The 19,744-nt window shown below is 45.0% G+C and overlaps 1 protein-coding gene across 1 annotated transcript in view; it reads right to left on the bottom strand.

Moving 5' to 3' along the window:
• Nucleotides 1-2,713: 2,713 nt before the first annotated feature.
• LOC309822645 (uncharacterized protein) overlaps nt 2,714-19,744 on the bottom strand; it is a 41,920-nt gene continuing 24,889 nt past the window's right edge. The window contains exon 5 of the mRNA XM_082654622.1: nt 2,714-3,203. Coding sequence (XP_082510748.1) covers nt 3,037-3,203 — 167 coding nt within the window. The 3' untranslated portion in view covers nt 2,714-3,036. The remainder of the gene's footprint in view (nt 3,204-19,744) is intronic.

Genomic DNA, 19,744 nt, shown 5'->3' with positions numbered 1-19,744 from the left:
GAGGGGTGGGATAGGGAGGGTGGGAGGGAGGGAGAGGTGGGATAGGGAGGTGGGAGGGAGAGAGACGCAAGAGGGAAGAGGTATGGGAACATATGTATATATATAACTGATTCATTTTGTTGTAAAGCAGAAACTAACACACCATTGTAAAGCAATTATACTCCAATAAAGATGTTAATAAATAAATAAATAAATATAAATATATCTGTTCCTACTCTTTGGAAGAAATGGGAGCCTTTCCTAAAGATCTGCTTTATCCACACTGCTTAGGTATAGATACTCCCACTGCCATGAAGTGAAGGCCTGATTGTTGAAAGATGTATCTGGAGTCATGAGTCATGGGAACAGTCTGCTGACTTCCAATTTAGAGATTAGATCATATCTGGTATTCTTGGAAAGATGTTTGGAAGCTCCAGTTCCTGTAAAAGAATGTAGGCCTTCCACCTCACTGGGCAGCCGTCTCCACTGCAGACACACACACACACACACACACACACACACACACACACACACACACACACCTTGTCCCGTGCCTCTCTTTCCCTTTAGAATGAGAACTAAAAGAATGTGAACTATGCAGGAAAATGATATTCAAACTATTCAGAGAAAACTAATGTGAACAATGTATAGAATCCTTAGCGCAGGACAAACAAAGTTATGTTCCAGGAATGTGCTTGGGAAGGTACCGTAAACTGAAAACATTGCCCTCTCTTGCTTCCGTGGCCCCAAGAAGATGAAACAAAACAACAAAGAAATGGTGGGAATCATTAAGGAAGACATGAGAAAAGAAAAGAAACATTATCCTGCCAGTTTTTTTTTTTTTTTTTTTTGCGGTACGCGGGCCTCTCCCGTTGCGGAGCACAGGCTCTGGACGCGCAGGCTCAGCGGCCATGGCTCATGGGCCCAGCCGCTCCGCGGCATGTGGGATCTTCCCGGACCTGGGCACGAACCCGTGTCCCCTGCATCGGCAGGTGGACTCTCAACCACTGCGCCACCAGGGAAGCCCTATCCTGCCAGTTTATTGAACGTGGGAATATCATATGTTGCTCTGGTTTTTGCAGTTAAAGAAAACAGTAGCAGGCTTGAAGAAGAGCAGAGGACATTCCCATATGCAGAGATCAGAGACACCCCCCTGCCCCCAAAAAAGGTTTCGAGGCAGATGGGAGTCAAATACACATAACAGGAGAGACTATGGCTGTATCAACGCACACTCACCAAGAGCAAGTTTACCAGACCCAGAGCTCCCTTGTGAAGGTGGAAAAGGTGCAAATTAGGACAAATAAAAGGAAGCCTTACTTTGCAGTAAGCAGTGAAGTTTTATGGAAGTCTTTACTCAGAAATAGGGCACTCAACAACATGGATGGACCTAGAGATTATCATACTAAGTGAAGTAAATCAGACAGAGAAAGACAAATATCATATGATATCGCTCATACGTGGAATCTAAAACAAAAATGATACAAATGAACTCATATACAAAACAGAAATAGACCCACAGACATAGAAAACAAACTTATCGTTACCGAAGGGGTGGGGGAGGGATAAATTAGGAATTTGGGATTAACATATACCCACTACCATATATAAGATAGATAATCTACAAGGACCTACTGTATAGCACAGGGAACTGTACTCAATATTTTGTAATAATCTATAAGGAAAAATAATCTGAATAAAAATATATATGTATAACGGAATCACTTTGTTGTACACCTGAATCTAACACAACGTTGTAAATCAACTATACTTCAATTAAAAAAAAAAAAGAAATGGAGTACTAGTGGCAAACATCCATGACGCCAGGAGAGGCTTGGGAGTGACAATGACACCAGAGGTAAAGGTATGAACTTTGGTGCTAGAAGGTCTTGGATTTGGACCCAGTCAGGAGATTTGCTAAGACTTTAGGTAAGTTAGTTGGTCTCCCTGAGCGTCACATTTCTCATCTATAGAGTGGAGGCCATGACATTGTCCATCTCACTGGATTGTTGTGAGGATTAAATGAGATAACGGATAAAAACACGCAGCGCAGGGCCAGGCACAGAGTAAGAGGTCAACAGAGGTTAAGTAGTAATATTAGTCATGACTAAGAGTTCCTGTACTGTGATTACTAGAAGGAATGTGGTGGCTGTGATCCTATGTAAGAATTCTTAGGCTCTAATTCAGGGACATACAAACATTTTCTATAAAAAGCCCCAGAGTAAACATTTAAGTCTTGTGGGACAAATGGTCTTTGCCGGAAATACTCAACTCTGCCCTGTAGCATGAAAACAGCCATAGGCGATCTGTAAATGAATTCACATGGCTGTGTTCCAATAAAACTTTATTTATGGACACTGGAATTTGAATTTCACATAATTTTCACGTCACGAAATATTCTTCTTTTGTCTTTTTTTCAACCATTTAAAAATATGAAAACCATTCTTATCTCCTGGGCTTTATAAAAACAGGTGGTGGGTTGGATTTGGCTGACAGGTTGTAGTTCGCCTACTGCTACTCTAAGATAATGAGGGGGCTTCAGAATAAGCCACCCCAGAACGTGCCACTTTGGCAGGTGGATTATTTTAAGCTGAAGACATTCAAGACCCAGCAGACTCAGGAAAAGCTTTATACCCTCCCCGCCTCCCCCTTAACTGCCTAAAAGAAATTAGAAAGGGAGCCTGTACCAGGAAGAGAGCTACTACAAGAGAGAACTTCATCATCTGAGAGACTTCTGTCTGTGTGGCAGGGCAACGTTTGTTTACCGAACACCTGCTCTTCGCATCCTCCTGTGAATTCCCCTCCTCCCCTTTTGAAGCCCCAGGCTCCTATCTCATTCCTTAGCTCAGGCTGGTACACAAGGCTCAATTGCTTGGGTGGCTTTGGGCCTTATATCTTTGTGGTGCTCCCCTAGGTATGTAATTAAATTTGTTTTTCTCTTGTTAATCTGTCTTTTAATTACAGGGAGTCTTGGCCGAGAACCTAAAAGGGTAGAGGGAAAATTACTTTTCCTCTCCAACAATAATAATTCAGTTCACTTGGCAATATTAAGAGCATTTCTCAATCTCTAGTTTTGTAACACTCCATTCTCGTTCGAGGACACACACAGTCCATTGCTAAATGTGCCGCCTGGCATTTCTGTGTTAGGGGAAAGTGAACCAAAAATATCTTTTGAAAAGAATAGGAAAATTTCACAATTCCTTCTGAGATTCTGGCCATCTGCAGACCTGTAGAATAAGGTAGGGGAAAGTGAATTAGAACCACACGGACTAAGAAAATTGTAATACATTGTCTCTAGGTGATAAGTTCTGAAATTGACAAATGTGAAATATTGTAGGAGAAATTGCCAATCTTATGTCCTTCTATTTGTGACTCGGTGGATCATAAGCATGGAGACTCAGTTCATCGACAGCTGAAAAATATTATGACAGCAAAGCCCAAGTTTCTGAAGGTAGCTTTGTAAACATCTTTTTTTTTTTTTTTTTTTTTTTTTTTTGCGGTACGCGGGCCTCTCACTGTTGTGGCCTCTCCCGTTGTGGAGCCCAGGCTCCGGACGGGCAGGCTCAGCGGCCATGGCTCACGGGCCCAGCCGCTCCGCGGCACGTGGGATCTTCCCGGGCCGGGGCACGAATCCGTGTCCCCTGCATCGGCAGGCGGACTCTCAACCACGGCGCCACCAGGGAAGCCCTGTAAACATCTTTTAAAACAGTCTTTCTCACGACTAATGCTAGGACTTCGGCAGGGATGTTTGTAGTGAAGGACAAAATTTATTCTTGATATTTCTGTTAGTGTGCTTAAATAAATTTTTCTTTAAAATTGGAAACTGTAATCCTCTGTTACTACAGTGTTGTGGTGACTTGTGTGTGGGAAATGATGCTTCCCTCCACATACTCTCTCCCACCCTTCAGAGTGAATTGGAGATTCTGAAATCATCACGGCTGAGAGCAGGAAGCAGATGGAAGGAGACACAGTGAAGGATTTTCTGCAAACCTCCCTCCTGAATATCGTGTTCTTGCCCTTCATCTTCCTATCAATCTACAGGTACTCAGTGGACCTCTTACCAGACTTGACATCCATTAAGCCCAAAACAGGCACGGTACCCAGGACTCACAATATTTTTTAAGGTCCATAAAAATGTTTTAATTTCTCCTAAAATCAAAAGAGAAACTTAATTTTTAGGTTGAAGAAAATATTTTCGTATATTATACTAACATATTTGTCCTTTATAGCAATCCATCAGTAAAATACAATTTAAAATGTTTTTTATGGAGGAAGAGGCCCATGAAGATAGAAGTACCTAGGGCTCTCGAAAGTTATCGTGGGGCCCTGCTCTTTAGGTCCTCGACTCTCTGTCATGAGCTGCAAAGGAAAAGGAGAAAACATAGGTTCTAAACTCTTAGTCCTTCCCAGCCTTATTCCTTTGGTTTTAGCCACTCTGTGGCCAAGCCAGCAAAAGAGGGAGAAGCTGTCCTAGACTTTGGCCCTGAGGTCCAGCAATCCACTGAGTTAAATATCCCCCCAAACTGAGCTTCAAGGGCACCGTCACCAAGTGCATCTAATGATGGAGTTAGCGCGCCAAGTGGATGGCATGGACTCAGTACAGCAAACTCTCTCTGCGGAGCAGCACCTCAGAATCCTAGGGAAATGGTAGAACCCATTCTGAAGCACTCCAAGCTGTGGAACCAACCTTTGGGGAAATGTCTAACCCAGGGCTGGCTGCACTGATAAACAATCCAGCTTACCCATGGCCACTGCCCGAGACTGAGAGGGTCCACTCCCTCGTTGGCTTACAGGCTGCAGGCAATTTTATTGTTTTGTTTTGTTTTGATCTGAGCCCCCATGAACAGTCTCTGAAATGCAGATCCATTCCAGAAGAGAAAGGAAGTCAGAGGTAGCTATCAGGGATGGGTGGTACGAGTAGTGTACACAGTGCAGAGGATGCCTGTACCCAGTTGCTCAGCGAGCTACTCATCCCACTCTGTGGCGTTACCTAGCAACCCCACCTGGCAAGTGTCTGCCATAGTGATCGCAGACTCGGACAGCAGGGTTTCCTGAAGCCATGGGACTGTACTATGACCTTGTCCTAGACCAGACCTAGTCCCCTCCTCTAGGGTATAGAGACCCCAGAGGCCCAGTATCTGACCCAGCAAGGCTGGACTAGAATCCCCTTTAAGCAACAGAAGCAGCCGTGTCACAGCTTGTAGAAGTATCTTCATGAGTGTGTACGTGGGTGTGATTTTTTTCTTTTTTTTTTGGACTGGAGTGTGGAATTTTAATCCTCAGAGCCATCATGAATGGGTCAGTTCTCCTTCTCTTAGCCAGATGGAGGAACAGACACTCCACGAGGGTTCTGCAATAGGGGGCATCTCCAAGAAAGCTGGCAGTGGTGGCTCAAGGGCTGGTTATAGGGAATAGGTACCTGCAAGGAGTCACAGTAAAGAGTAAAAGAGGGTTCACTGTCATCCCACCATGGTGGGCTGCCACATTTCCCAACGTGCTGATGAAGGTCACCACCCGAATCTCTAACCGCCGTACGTACGTTATTAGGAAGAAAGTCAGCTTTATGGGAATGGAGTCCACTTTATGGGAATGGAGATGGTGTGTAATTTCTTCTAGAAGGTAGTCTATGCATTTATAGCCAGGAGTACTGTTCTGAAATCTTGTTTAAATAATCCCAGAATAATTCAATAGTGTATTTTGGGGCCTCCTCTTCCACGTACTGGTTAGAGTTTGGAGGACTTGAGACTGGACCTTTTTGCTGATGGCTTCTAGGAATGATGATGCTGGGGTCACGTGCCAGCCCCCACCCAGCAGATCTAAGAGGTCAACTGGTACTGCAGTTATACAGTCAGGCCCCGCACAGCCAGGACCCACCTGAGGCAGGTCTACCAGTGCCCAGAAAATGCCATTCAGGAGAGCCAAGGAGGTGGGTAGAGGGAGCCTTAGAATAAGCTCAACAGCCATCTGGTCTAGACAGGACATGAAACCACACTCTCTATATTATAGGCAATAGGCATCACCCACCCTTCCTCAACCAGGAGCTTTCATAAAGGCAGTAACCTCCACAATGGAGACCATAGCACGAGAGGCTGGCAACTTGACATCAAATATAAACATTATAAAGCATTCAGGGAACACCAACTGATGAGCACACTGGCACTACTTCTGGTTATGCTCACTGTCTAGATTGAATGTAACAATCACCTTCCTTTCTGTTTACTTGAAGCAGACACCCTACAGGACTGCTATGGCTGTCTCTACCAACTTTTCAATGTGTTTTCCCTACACTGCCATATTAGTTTTTTAATCCGTACAGATACTAGTAGTGTTGGGTTCCTGCAGTGGTTCGAGTGATAAAGGCTTAGAAACTACTAGTAGGGATTATTTACTATTAAAAACGTGAGGAATTGTGGGCAGGATGGGAGAAGAGAATCTTGAGTTATAAAGATGACAGGACTCTGGTGGAGAGAAATGCGGGCTTTCAGGGTCAACACTGTGGATTCAAACCCTAGAAGCCTCTGTTTTTCTGTGTGGCAGAATTGCTTCAGCTATGGAAAGATTTTTCACTAAAGTGTGGTTTCTAGATATGAAACTGAGCAGGACACTGTGGGGACCCTCCCAAGTACAAAAGCCTTTCCACGTCCCCCGTTTCTTGTTTGTAGAGAAAAGGTTTCAGCCTCCTCGACATTCCCTGAGTTCCAAAGGGCAGATTCAGTTACTAATTAGAGGAGTGAGGGAATGCAGAAACAAAGGAAAGACAGTCAGGAAACAACAGCGCAGTGATGGGGCAGGGTCCTGGTTCCCCCTCAAGGGATACACGTAACAGTCTGATACACATCTCTGAGTTCGTCTACAGGAACAAAGGCCCCCATGCAGGTGGGGGATGGCCACAAGTAGTGGACCCCAGACTGGTTGGAACCAAACGGCCGATGACTGCGATTCCTGGAGCACCACCCCATTACTTCACCACCAACCAATCTGAGGAAGGTCACACACCCTCAGTCCTCCCCCCATATATTTTGCCTATAAAAACTGTTCCCCGAAAACCATCAAGGCGTTCAGGGTTTTTGAGCACGAGCTGCCCTGGTCTCCTTGTCTGGCGCCTTACAACACACGCTGCACTTTCCTTCACCACAGCTGGTGTTGGTAGGTTGGCTTTACTGTGCACAAGCGGGTGGGCCCAAGTTTGGTTTGGTAACATATAGAGTTCATAGCTGCAGACAAAAGGGAAGAGGAAATGGCACACGTGTGCTCTCAGACACGAGGGGTGTCTGCAGCGTTCACTCAGCACAGTGTGATGGAGAGATTTGGCGAAGCAGAGCTGAAGCTAGTTCAGAGTGCCTTGTGACCAACAGATAATAAACAACCTTACACTTGGCCACGAACCAAAGGGTCGTCTGAAATCTCACTTTACTAAACTAAGTAAAAAGGAAGAAGAGGATAGAGTGACCATGGAGTTCCTCAGAGAATACCAGGGAGGCACCAAGGTGCACCTGAGGAGCCAGAAGTGGTGACAAGCTGGTCGTGGAGGAGGGATGAGCAGGTTTCCATGCCCCGTCCAGGATGCTCTCTGAGTCTCTGCAGGGCTTTGCTCACAGACAGTGTCCCCTAATTTGCTCCTAATACGACTGGGTTGGTCCTAGACAGGATTGCTGAGGGCCTTGGGCAAAATCCTCCCGTGTCCAGGAGATCTCAGCTAATGAGAAACGGACTTGAATCTTGGTGGGTGGAGATAATTGCCATGTAGGTTTCCTGTTTGTCAAAGAGAGACATCTGAAAACGACGGTACCCTGAGGAGAAACAAAACTCAGCAAACACCCCACCTCCCAATCTTAGAAGAAGAAGTAGACCTGGTTTGGGGGCTGGGGTGTGTGTGTATTAGATTAAATTTAGATGTTGACATTCTCCCCTGCCATCTAGTTTCAAACTCCTGGATTTTCTAGAAGGTATTTTACAAACTGTAGTTCTTGGTCTATTCGTGGATTGTGAAATCAATTTAGTGGGGCATGACCAATATTTTTGTTTTGTTTTAAATTTTTATTATGGAAGATATCAAATATATGAAATATTAGAGAGAACAGTATAATGAACCGCCATGTACCACGTGCGTCTCACCGAGTTTCAACAATTATCAGCTTGTGGTCAATCTTGTTTCATCTACACCCCAGCCCTCTGTCTCAACTATTTTGAAGCAAGTTCCAGACCTCATGTCATGTTAGCTGTAAATACTTTGTATCCCTAAAAGCTGATGCTTATTCCCACTTTAAAATGACATACATGGACTAGAAAATAGCACGGGAAGGTTAAGTAATGTTTTATTAAGCTTTCGTTTCAGCTGTGTGTGTGTCTGTGTGCATATGCGTACACTTGGCTGCAATGTAAAATGTATTTCCTACAATGAGTCTCAGAAAAGCTCAATAGTCATTGCTCTAGAAGAAACTCTGAAGGACCCAGTCCTCACAGGCAGCCTCAGCATCCTCTCCCACCCCACCTCACGGATGGCAGAGGAGAATCCGGCTCAGTCCAACAGGAGACAAGGGTTGGGGGAGTTTGCTGGGTGGGTTATGAGTTTGGAAGGTGACCTGGATGCGAGACATCCTCTTCTGAGAGGAGAGCAAACCTTTCACTAGGGAGGATTGTGACGGGGCAGAAGAGAAAGTATAGTGCAATAAATGTTTGCAGTCTCCTCCTTCCTTGCCAGGGAGGCCTTGGAGCCTGGCTTTCTGTTGCTGCTGAGAAGAAAAGATGAATTGAAGGAGGCCTAGGAAAGCTAAATGTGTCTCCTTACTGAAGAGCTGAGCAGAAGTGGGGAGGGGAGAGGGAACCAGCCAACCCTGGAGGAACTTGTGGAGAAAGTTTGCAAAGAGAGGGTGTGGAAAGGAGCCAGGAGAGATTTCTAAGTGGCTGCTGTGGAGACGGGCACGGATGGCTGAGGAGGGATTTTAGGATAAGTTGCTGTGAGTTATGCAATGTAGTTTGATTTAGGCCCTGCTTTTAAAACTTCAGTAGAGTTTGAAATCCTTTTCAGTGCTTTTTGGATGTTGAGCTAGTACTTCCATAGAAAGGAAAGGAGACTCAGCTGGTGTGGGTCAGTGTGAAATGCTTCCAGTCTCCTCCACTCCCTACTTTACAGATCTGATTCTCATTCTTTCAACCTACAGCTCGGGCAGCCTTGCTTCCAGAAAGCCCCTTCTTGGTGCTGCCAGAGTTCCCATGCATTTCTTGTTATCACACCCCCATGCCCCATGGTACTGAATGATGATTACAGGCTGGTCTCCTTCTATTAGCCTGTGAGCAACTTGAGGGCCAGGACTCTGTCTGATTCATCTCAGCCTTCCCTGGGGCTGCTGGCACGTAACACAGCCTTAGTTGTTTCTCTGTCTTCAAAGAAACGAGGATCCTACCAGGGGTCTCCGGAAACAAAAGGGAAAAATACAATTTGGTATAAAATTAAGCATTAAATTTGTGTTATGGATTATCCTGCGTGCTTTATGAGTTCAGGACAGAAAAGGTGGAGTGATAATAACAACAATAAAAATAATAGTAAACGCTTTTTAGTGCTTTCAACGTACCGGGCCCTGTTCTCAGTACTTTACATATATTAACTCATATAATCTGCACAAGAGCCTGATGAATTGGTTACTATTGTTCCCATTTTGCAGATGAGGAAGACAAAGCACAGAGAGGTGAAGTGGCTCGCTTGCCCACGGTTCCACTGCAGGTGCGAGGTGGAGCTGGGCAATCTGATTCTAGACTCTGAGCTCTTTACCGGCCACATACTGAGTGATGGCTAGATGTCTTATGAAGGAGGAAGAGGGCTCAAGGTGCTGAGAGAAGAAAGGAGGTCATGCCGGGGCGTGTGCAAACATGCGGGAGGGAAGGAGGTGGGTGTGTTCACTGCCCTGTGAAGAAGGAGTCTTAGAAGGGGTGCTGGGAAATCGGGTTGGATGGGAGGTGTGGAGCCTGGTGATGGGGTTGAGAGAGGGTGTTGCCGGAGTTAAGGGGTCACTGGAGTCTTTGGGTGGAGAAGTGCTGTGATGAAGCCCACTTCCCAGGAAGATTTAGTGTGCAGGCTACAGCTTGGTAGGACTTGTGTGGGTGGGGCTAGAATCAGGGGGTCCCTGGAAGGCTGCTGAGGTTTTGAGACAGAGGCCTGAGGACCGGCACGAGGCAAAGCTCTTCCTCTCTGCCACGTGGGTGGTGAGAACGGCGACCACAGAGCAGATGTGAGAGAGATTTGAGAGGGTGGTCAACTGGACAGGGATCCCCCCCCCCAGCCGCCAAGGGACATGAAGTTCTGAGTGAGAGGAAGCAGAGGCAACCTCAGGGTTCCAGGACCCTGTGGGAGAATAGGGGAACCCCCGGAAGAAGCACATTCATGAAGACTCTGGATTGGCAAAAAGATGAGCCAGGTCTAGGCGAGATGGAGATGAGTGACCTGAAAGCATGAAAACCCTTCCCAGAGCCTTGTCTGCCAGCCCCCTTCCCTGAGAACTTCTCTCAGATTCCCCAGGAGCCAGGCACTTCCTGCCCTCAGGGATCTTCCTCATGGTCTTCTGCTCTCCTCCCTGCCTCCCTGATATCTGACTTTCTCCTCTTTCTCCTTTGGTCTTCGTTAAACTGCTACCTTCTCAGGAAGATGGTTCCCATTCCGCACCCCTGAAACTAAGTTAGTCCATTCACCGTTTGCTCCCATAGTAGCTGGCACTCTTCTTCATCATTCTCATCACACTAGTGATCGTTTCATTCATTTAGTCAACAAACATTTATTCAGCACCTACTATAGGCCAAGCACTGTTCTGGGAGCTGAGGAGGTGGCAGCGCACAAGACAAAACACCTACACTCACAGAGCTTACTCTCTAGGTGCAGGGCGATGGAAAAAATAAGTTAAAAAATACATAATCATGAACAATGTCAGAAAGCATACTAGGCTGGGTAGTCTGAGAAGGAGACGTTGAAGCTGAAGGCTGACTAGCAAGTCAGCCCAGCCAAGAGCTGGTGCAAAGGCCCTGGGGTGAGTGAGCTCGGCCTGTCCTGACGAGGGAAATAAGACCTGCGGCTAGGATGTGGTGGATGAAGGTGAGAGTCACATGAAATGAAGTCTGAGAGGCCAGATCACGGAAATAAGGACACAGAGTTTAGAAACAAGGGTACGAAGACACAAGCTTTCTAAGCACAATGGAAGCCCTTAAACAGAGGAATCACGTGACACGATTTATATTTCTAACAGATACCCTGGATGCTGTAAGGAAAATGCGTGGTGGAGGGATGAGGGTGGAAATAAGGAGGCTTGAAATGTCAGCGGTCTGCTGAGAGAGGATGGGGGCCTGAACTGAGATGGAGAGGCTGAAGGTGAAGGGTGGGCTCAGGGTATGTTTTGGAGGTAGAGACACTAGGGGTTCCAGCTGGATTGGAGGCGGGAGTGAAAAAAGGAGAGGAATCAAGGACCACTAACCTATCTTAGGGATGGAATTGTGAGGAAGCCATTTACTGGGACAGAGAAGAATGTGAGAGAGGGGAGGGAGAACATCTAGAGTTCTGTGGGCATCATGTTAAGTTTGAGAAGCTTATTAAGATACCTCAGGTGATGTCTAAGTGGAGGGACCAAGCAGGTGGTGTATCTATTGGATATGTACCAGTCTGTAGTTCTGGGCAGGGATTCAGGCCAGAGATACAGATCCCTGGGCCATCAGCCGAAAGATGGTATTTCAAGCCAAGGACTTGGTCGAGATCATCTGTAGCTTGTTTGCTTTCTGACGAAAGTGATGGAGAAGTCATCGCGAAGGAGATGGAATCCAAGGCTCAAGTGGTTGTGGTGATCTCCGGGGACACTTCATTCCGAGAAACAAGAGAGAAGGTGGGTGGAGAGTTCCACAGAGATGCTGGTATGTTAGGAGTCTACATCCTAGGTCCCTAAGTGAAGGAGTCCCTCCCTGATTATTTCTGTTATCTCAATGAAAAATGAGAAAATTTAACCAGCTGAGCACAAGAGCAGAGGAGGAGGTATTAGAAGTTTGAAATGATGGATCAATGATTGTTCAACATCTCTCCTTCGGAAGGACTGTCAGCCACATGGAAGTAAGAATTGGATCTGTCTTATTCGTTGCTTATGCCTGGTACCTTGCAAGTTGTTGCACATGAAGTAATTGTTCAATGGACAATTGCTAGATGAAAGAATCAGCAACTGAATGAAAGTTAGATGTCTCTTCTGGTTATTTATTACTGCATAACAAACCACCTTGAAACTCTGTGGCTTAAAGCAGACATTTCTTAGTATCTCTCACAATTCTGTGGTCCTGATAAGCTCTACTGGCTAGTGTTCCCTTGGGATTGATTCCTCCCGTTGCGGAGCACAGGCTCCGGACGCGCAGGCTCAGCGGCCATGCCTCACGGGCCCAGCCGCTCCGCAGCATGTGGGATCCTCCCAGACCGGGGCACGAACCCGTGTCCCCTGCATCGGCAGGGGGACCCTCAACCACTGCGCCACCAGGGAAGCCCCTTATGGCTTCTTAATTCATGTTTGTCTGGTGCTTGAGCTGCAGTGTCTGGGCCACCGGGGACTGGCTGGGCATCGCTCTCTCCATATGGCTTCTCCTTGTGGCTGGTGTGGTCTTCCTCACAACATGGCAGTCTCAGGGTAGTCGGATTCTTTCATGGTGGCTGGCTTCCCCCAGGGCTGGCTTCTCCTAGAATTAGTGTTCTAAGAGGCCCAGGTGGAAGCTGCAAGGTTACTTAAAACCTAGTCTTTGAAGTCTCACAGCATCACATCCATTATTGTTATCAAAGCAGTCACAGGCCCCCCAGATTCACCGGGGGTGAAGGAACAGGCTGTACCGCTCAAAGGGGGAAAGAACTGATGCAGTTTTCTTGGAGACAATGTACCACATCCTCTATATGAATGTGTCCTGTAGACCTGGAATTTAGGTGAAAGGATAGAACTAGAGACAGAAAGTAGAAATCATAGACAGAGATAAGGAGTTGAATTCGTGAGATGAATTAGGTCCCTTAAGGGAGAAATTGTAAGAAGGTTGAAACTTGGAGGACATCCCTGCTCACCCCTCTCCACTCATCAAAGGTAAAGAAGAGAGAAGAGGAATGAGGAAGAGAGAGTGGTAAAGAGGAAGGGGGAAGGATAGAGGGAAAGGGGGTGCAGAGGGAGAGGGGGAGGCAGGGAGGGAGGAAGAGAAGAGAGAGAGAGAGAGAGACAGAGAGACAGAGAGAGAGAGAGAGAGAGGATTTGGTATCTAAGTGCAACTGAGCAGGACCCTACGGTGCCTTCCTGGGACAGACCCCTCCCTCATAGCCTCTGCTTTAGCTCCTCTCGGAAGTACCTAGGTAATAGTATCTCATGCATATTTCCTGAGTTTTTCAGATGCTAACCCCCCCACCAAATGGAAGAGATTAACTACTTGATGACCATGAGCACATGGCCCCCTGACCTACTGGCACCTAAGGATGGATAACGTTAACCGCCCTGTTACCTCAACATCAACCAGAGAACTCTTCACAAGCTGATCACATACCCTGAGCACTCCCTCCCTCCACCCCGCACCCCTGGCCTTTAGAAATGCTTTGCTGAAATCCTTCGGGCAGTTCGGGGTTTTCTTGGGCAGAAGCCACTCATTCTCGTTGCCAGGCCCTGGAATAAATCTTTCTCTGCCCCAAACTTCGACCTTTAGGTTTGTTTGGCCTCACTGTGTGTCGGGCACATGAACTTGTTTTTGGTAACATAACCGTAGCTTGTGGCATAAGTAAGAACCCACTTGCCTGAAGGGTAAAATCAAATGTGCAGATCTGTCTATTTTTAGAGACGACTAAGTCAACCCGATAAAATTAACGGTGGTTGCTGCCCTAGCCCTACATGGAGCAGAACTTTAAAACGTTCCACTTGGGTTTTAGCTTCTAGTTACACCCAGGGTTGTTCCAGTTTGGTTTAGGTTCAGGGCAGTGACAGTGCAGGTTGTTTCATTGATGTTGTAAATGTCATCATTCACATACCCCACGGCAGTGTTGATTAAGTTTCACAAAACCTTCCAAAAGGAGTGATTTTGGTTCAGCTCTGGGTTTGAAAAAAGAGAATAGTTACGCCAGATTTAACATTGGGTTTGGGCTCGGGTCAGTTATCAGCTCTTTCAATAATTTCCTTTTTTCTTTGCCAATTCAACCAATTCCTGAGTATACTTTGTATCTGAGTCTCAGTTTTCATTAAGAAATGAGATTTTTATCTTTGCAGAGTTGCAAAAAAAAAATATAAAGCAGCAGGTCCTGTCAAAAGGAAAGGTGAATTCAATGTCAAATGATGGAAGCGCAAAATGAGAGATCCAGAGGCTCTAATGAGGAGGAAGTAAAGGGACAGAGAACAATAGGGAGTAGAAAATGATGGAAAGGAGAGGAGGTCAAATCGTCTCCGCTGATCTGACATTTTCTCATAGAAACCTTTCCAGGATGTGGCAGTACTGTATCCATGCCTCCGAGGAAAGTGCTTTACTTATCACTTTATTTATCGTAGAATCATACACCGTGTGATTTTCGAACAAAGGATAGCCAAATTAAAGTGTAGTTACAGTTCTTTTATATTAGCTGGTGTCTGTAAATGCTCACGTTCTTACACAGACTCTTCATGCCTTCTGCTCCTGGCTCAGAGTTAAAAGACTGGGATCAATGGCTTGGATTCAGCCTTGAGTTTATGAACTGGTTATGAAAAGCAATTACTCCTAGTTTAAGTTAAATTTCTCATATTGGGATGGCCTCAACATGGGAAATTTAATGCTGATGCATAAGGTTGTTGCTGGAAGGTACTTCCAAGCTTATCCGTCCCTACCCTTCATTTAACAGATGAGAACACACAGGCACCTGAATCTGAGAGATAAACTTATTTATTTTATTTAAAAGACAGTGCATTTCACAAGAGATTTTGTAGATAAACTTGTATAGATACTTTCAAAAAGATCATTAATAGTCAAGGTGTTAATGCCCCCTACACCATCCAAATAAACTCATCCTTCTCATCAATGTTTTGAACTGAGCCACATCAAAACGTGAGATGTCTTTTGAACTTCCTTTCCAATACCTTTGAAGTCCAATATCTTTAAGTCTGAACAGAAAATATCTATGTAGTGATACTGTATTAGTCAAGGCAACCTCACTGCTGTAACAAATAAAACTCCTAATCAGTGGCTTAATAACAATATTTTGGGAAGTTATTTAGCTTGTGTTTCAATTTCCTCATCTGTAAAATGGGAATCGTATTAGCACGTGCCTCACAATATTGTTTTGTGTATTAAGTGAGCTGATATTTGTAAAACACTTCGAACAGTGTCTGGCACATAGTAACTTGTGTAAGTGGTTGTTGAATGGATGAACGAATAAATGTATAAGCAAATGAATGAATCAAAATGCTCACTCTTGGGCTTCCCTGGTGGCACAGTGGTTGAGAGTCTGCCTGCCGATGCAGGGGACGCGGGTTCGTGCCCCGGTCCGGGAGGATCCCACATGCCGCGGAGCGGCTGGGCCCGTGAGCCATGGCCGCTGAGCCTGTGCGTCCGGAGCCTGTGCTCCGCAACGGGAGAGGCCACAGCAGTGAGAGGCCCGCGTACCGCAAGAAAAAAAAAAAAAAAAAAAAAAAAGCTCACTCTTTCTCATTGTCCAGTGTGGGTGCTCCTGGTCTGTTGCTTTTCCCTGGGCCCGTTCAGGGTCCCAGCCTCCTTCCTTCTCAGGGCTCTGCTCTCCTTGAGATGCTCAGGGTCCTCTCCATCCCCCCAGTAGCAACTAGCCTGAGGCCCCTGATGTGCCCTTCCCTTCCTGACATCAAATTTGGAAATGATTTAAAATTGTCCAAGAGGGGAAAGATGCTGATTCAGCCGCCACTACAGAAAAGAGACCTTATCTGAGAGATGGAGATAATGACTCCGCCTCATTGGGCTCTTTTGAGAATTCCACAAAATAGCACATATAAGGTACCCGGCACACAGTACAAACACGTGGCAGCCACTATTCACTTGTCATGGCTTGTTTACATCTGTCTTCTGTATTTTAGCTTTTCTTCTGTTTCTTTTCCTCCTCCTTCTTCTAGTCTTTACCAATAGGTATCTGTATTTAACATTTGTGTTGATATTTAATGACATTTCCCATAGTGTTAGATCTTATTTCTCAATGTCCCTCACCTCATCCATGCCTTCCCAATTGTTTTGGCCTCTGGAAGAAACCTTCTGGATGAGGATGGGCAAAGTCCAAAGGCATCCTCTTCATGAACAGAGGTACTGATGCAGGTCATCTTTCAGGCTGAATTCTCCTTCATTCCTGTCTAAGCCAGCAGTCGGATTCCAGGTATAGGATGAGAAACAGTGACACGGAGGGAACGAGGGTGCAGAAGTGTGAAACTTTATGTTCTTACTTCATATAACTTTTCCAAAGTAATTTATTTTTAGAAATATTTTCTTTCAATAAAAAAGTATTTTATAAAAAATACCAAAGAAAACTTCATAATCTTAGATTTACAATTTCTTAGTCATTTAATTGTTTCCATTATGTGTAGATTTTTAGATTCAGCCTCAGGTGGAACATCCTTCCTTTTTTTTCCCAGGTGCTTGGGGAAGTCACACCTTTGCCAGGCTTCACATGTCATCTACATCACATGTCACCTTTTGTACCACCTAGTGCTTTCTTCTCAAAAGCAGTTTTAACACATTCACATTATAAAGCACAGAGAAGTATGACCACTTTCTTTGAAATCTTGCAATGCTCTTAAGATGACTAGAGACACTTGGCCTTCGTGCCGCTGGGATGATTAAAGAAGTCGATAGCCAACAACTTCCCAGTTTTCTAAATGACAGGGCAGCTAATGTGTCTGTTATTTCCCCTAAAGACGCAGTGAGATATTAAAAATACTCTTGTTTGGGTCCTACCCCGGATTGATTACAGCAGGCCCTCTGGAGGTGAGACCCTAGCACAAGCGTGTTTTTACTCAAGCTTCCAATTCTGATGTACCTCCAGGGTGTGGTAGACATTCATAATCCTTCCTGAATCCACAGAGGAGGCACTCGATTATTTTATTTTTCTAGTCGTAGAGAGTTTACTGCCCATAACTGTATAAACATGATGGCACGTGAAGGTGAGAGGCCCAAAGACAACAGGAGCTGGACACTGTCCACTCTGTAGGTCAGAAGCCCCCGAAGTGTAGGTGCGGCGGCCATGATTCACTTCTCTGCAGCCCAAATTGCCTAAGGGGAGATGCAGTTGGCCTGTGGGGAATGAGGTTGTGCAATGCTGCTGGTGTTACCCTCTTGCTGAGTCCTGTGGTGAGGTACTCTGTAGGGATGGGAGCGCCCTCACCATCCTAGGTGCCCTAGTTGACATCCAAATTGACTACGTTTTCCAATTGTTGGTGAGCCCTCTTCCATTTTCCCTCACCCTCTCACTAAACTCTGCTTTAACCGGGTCATTGTGATAAGCAAGGTGTACCAACTGTGTCCCCACCAAAATTAGATCCTCTGTACTATTGCATATAAGTTGTGAAAATAAAGGATAGGTATTGGAGGGAGGCAGCATGAGGAGTAAGACATGTCATCTACCCATACAGGTTGATGTTTACAGTAACATTTTCTAAGCACCTGCATTTTTCAAGTCCCGGCATTGTGCTCAGGGTTAAGGCCAACAGCAGCTGCTAGAAATTCTACATTTCAGGATTCCCTCATCCCTAGACTTATAGAATCCTCAGTTGACTTGGATGCACATTTAAGTTTGAGAAACACAGGACAAGGACTCAAAGATGGCTGTCTGTAAGGAGCTCCTGGCTTCTGGCAAAGAATACTTTTTTTATAAAGGTAAAAACATGATCTAATTCGAAAAGATACATGCACCCCAATGTTTATAGCAGCACTGTTATAGCCAAGACATGGAAGCAACCAACACATGTTAAATGTCCATCAATAGATGAATGAATAAAGAAACTGTGACATTATACACACACACACACACACACACACACACACACACACACATATACATACAATGGAGTACTACTCAGCCATAAAAAAAAGAAAAAATGTTGCCATTTGAAAAAACACGGATGGACTTGGAGGGTATTTTGCTATGTGAAATAAGTGTGACAGAAAGACAAATGCTATATGCTATTGCTTATATGTGGAATCTAAAAGATAAAACAAACTAGTGAATAAAATAAAGAATGGATTGTCATAGAGAAAAAACTAGTGGTTACCAATGGGGAGAGAGAAGCAGGGAGGGGCAATATAGGGGTAGGGGAAAAAAAGTGTTATTATGGTATTATATGAAATCATGTGTATGAAACTTTTGAAAATTATAAAGCACTACGGAATTTAAAGAATCTTTCATTCACTTTGAAAAACAGTAAAAACATGATCTTGGAAAAATATAATGAGGATGTGCCAAAGATTTAAGACATTAACCATGAGATTGACAAAATGGCAAAACTGGTTCAAAAGAGGATAGGAAAAACTGCTAAATTTTGTCAATGGGAAAAAGAAAATGCTGGAATAAGATTGCAAAGTCCAGTACAAAACCTGTTAATGTCCTACAGCAACCTAAAAACCTTAACCTTTGAGTTTATTTATTTATTATAACATATTTATACTGAAGTATAGTTGATTTACAATATTATTAGTTTCAGGTGCACAGCACAGTGATTTAGTATTTTTATAGATTATATTCCATTTAAAGTTATTATAAAATAATTTCTATATTTCCTTTTTTGTGCAATATATACTTGTTGCCTATCTGTTTAGACACAGTAGTTTGTATCTCTTAATCCCATACCACTGTGGGTTTATTTTTTGATTGGAAAGAAATAGTTTGCCCCTTTACTGAGATACAAATCATTTGCAAATTATCAGTCTTCTACAAATTAACATCTAACTTTCCTGAACCTGGCCTCTAATCAATAGAAAGTAATAGGGACTTCCCTGGTGGTGCAGTGGTTAAGAATCCGCCTGCCGATGCAGGAGACATGGGTTCGAGCCCTGGTCCGGGAAGATCCCACGTGCTGCGGAGCAGCTAAGCCCGTGTGCCACAACTACTGAGCCTGCGCTCTAGAGCCTGTGAGCCACAACCACTGAAGCCCACGTGCCTAGAACCCGTGCTTTGCAACAAGAGAAGCCACCACAATAAGAAGCCCACGCACTTGCGCAATGAAGAGTAGCCCCCACTTGCGGCAACTAGAGAAAGCCCGCGCACAGCAATGAAGCCCAACACAGCCAAAAATAGATAAATAATTTAAATAAATTAAAAAAAAAGAAAAGAAAGTAATAAGTCAAAAAAAGTTACTTTCCCTTTAGGCCTGCGTATCAGATAATGCTTGAGTGTTACTTGAAAGGCTAGATGGTTATCTTAAGTTTGGGATAATTTCTTAAAAATTCAGAGAGGAGATGGATTGAGAAATCAATAATTGCAATAAAATATCATAGGTAGGGAGGGGAATCAAGATGGCTGTGTGGGAAGACATGGAGTTCGTGTCTCCCCATGACTAGGGCACCTGCAGGACGCTGGTGGGGGACCTCAATGTCCAAGGTGTTGGGAGGAACCCCCAAGCAAACTGGTAGGATGTGGGGGGACTGAGGGGGGAGGAGAAGTGGAGGGCTGATAGGACTGGTGCCTCTGAGGGGGTGGCTGAGATGGGGGAGGGGTTCCCACACCTGAAGAGACCCTTGGGGGCTCGGATCAGCAGGGAGCACACCCAGCGTACCCCTTGCCCATTCAGCTGGAGAAGTCTGCCCAGCTCTCGAGCCAGGTCCT

This window comes from Grampus griseus, assembly GCF_964374135.1.
Source record: "Grampus griseus genome assembly, chromosome: 5".
Taxonomy (NCBI): Eukaryota; Metazoa; Chordata; class Mammalia; order Artiodactyla; family Delphinidae; genus Grampus; species Grampus griseus.
This window is presented reverse-complemented; position numbering and strand designations above follow the sequence as displayed.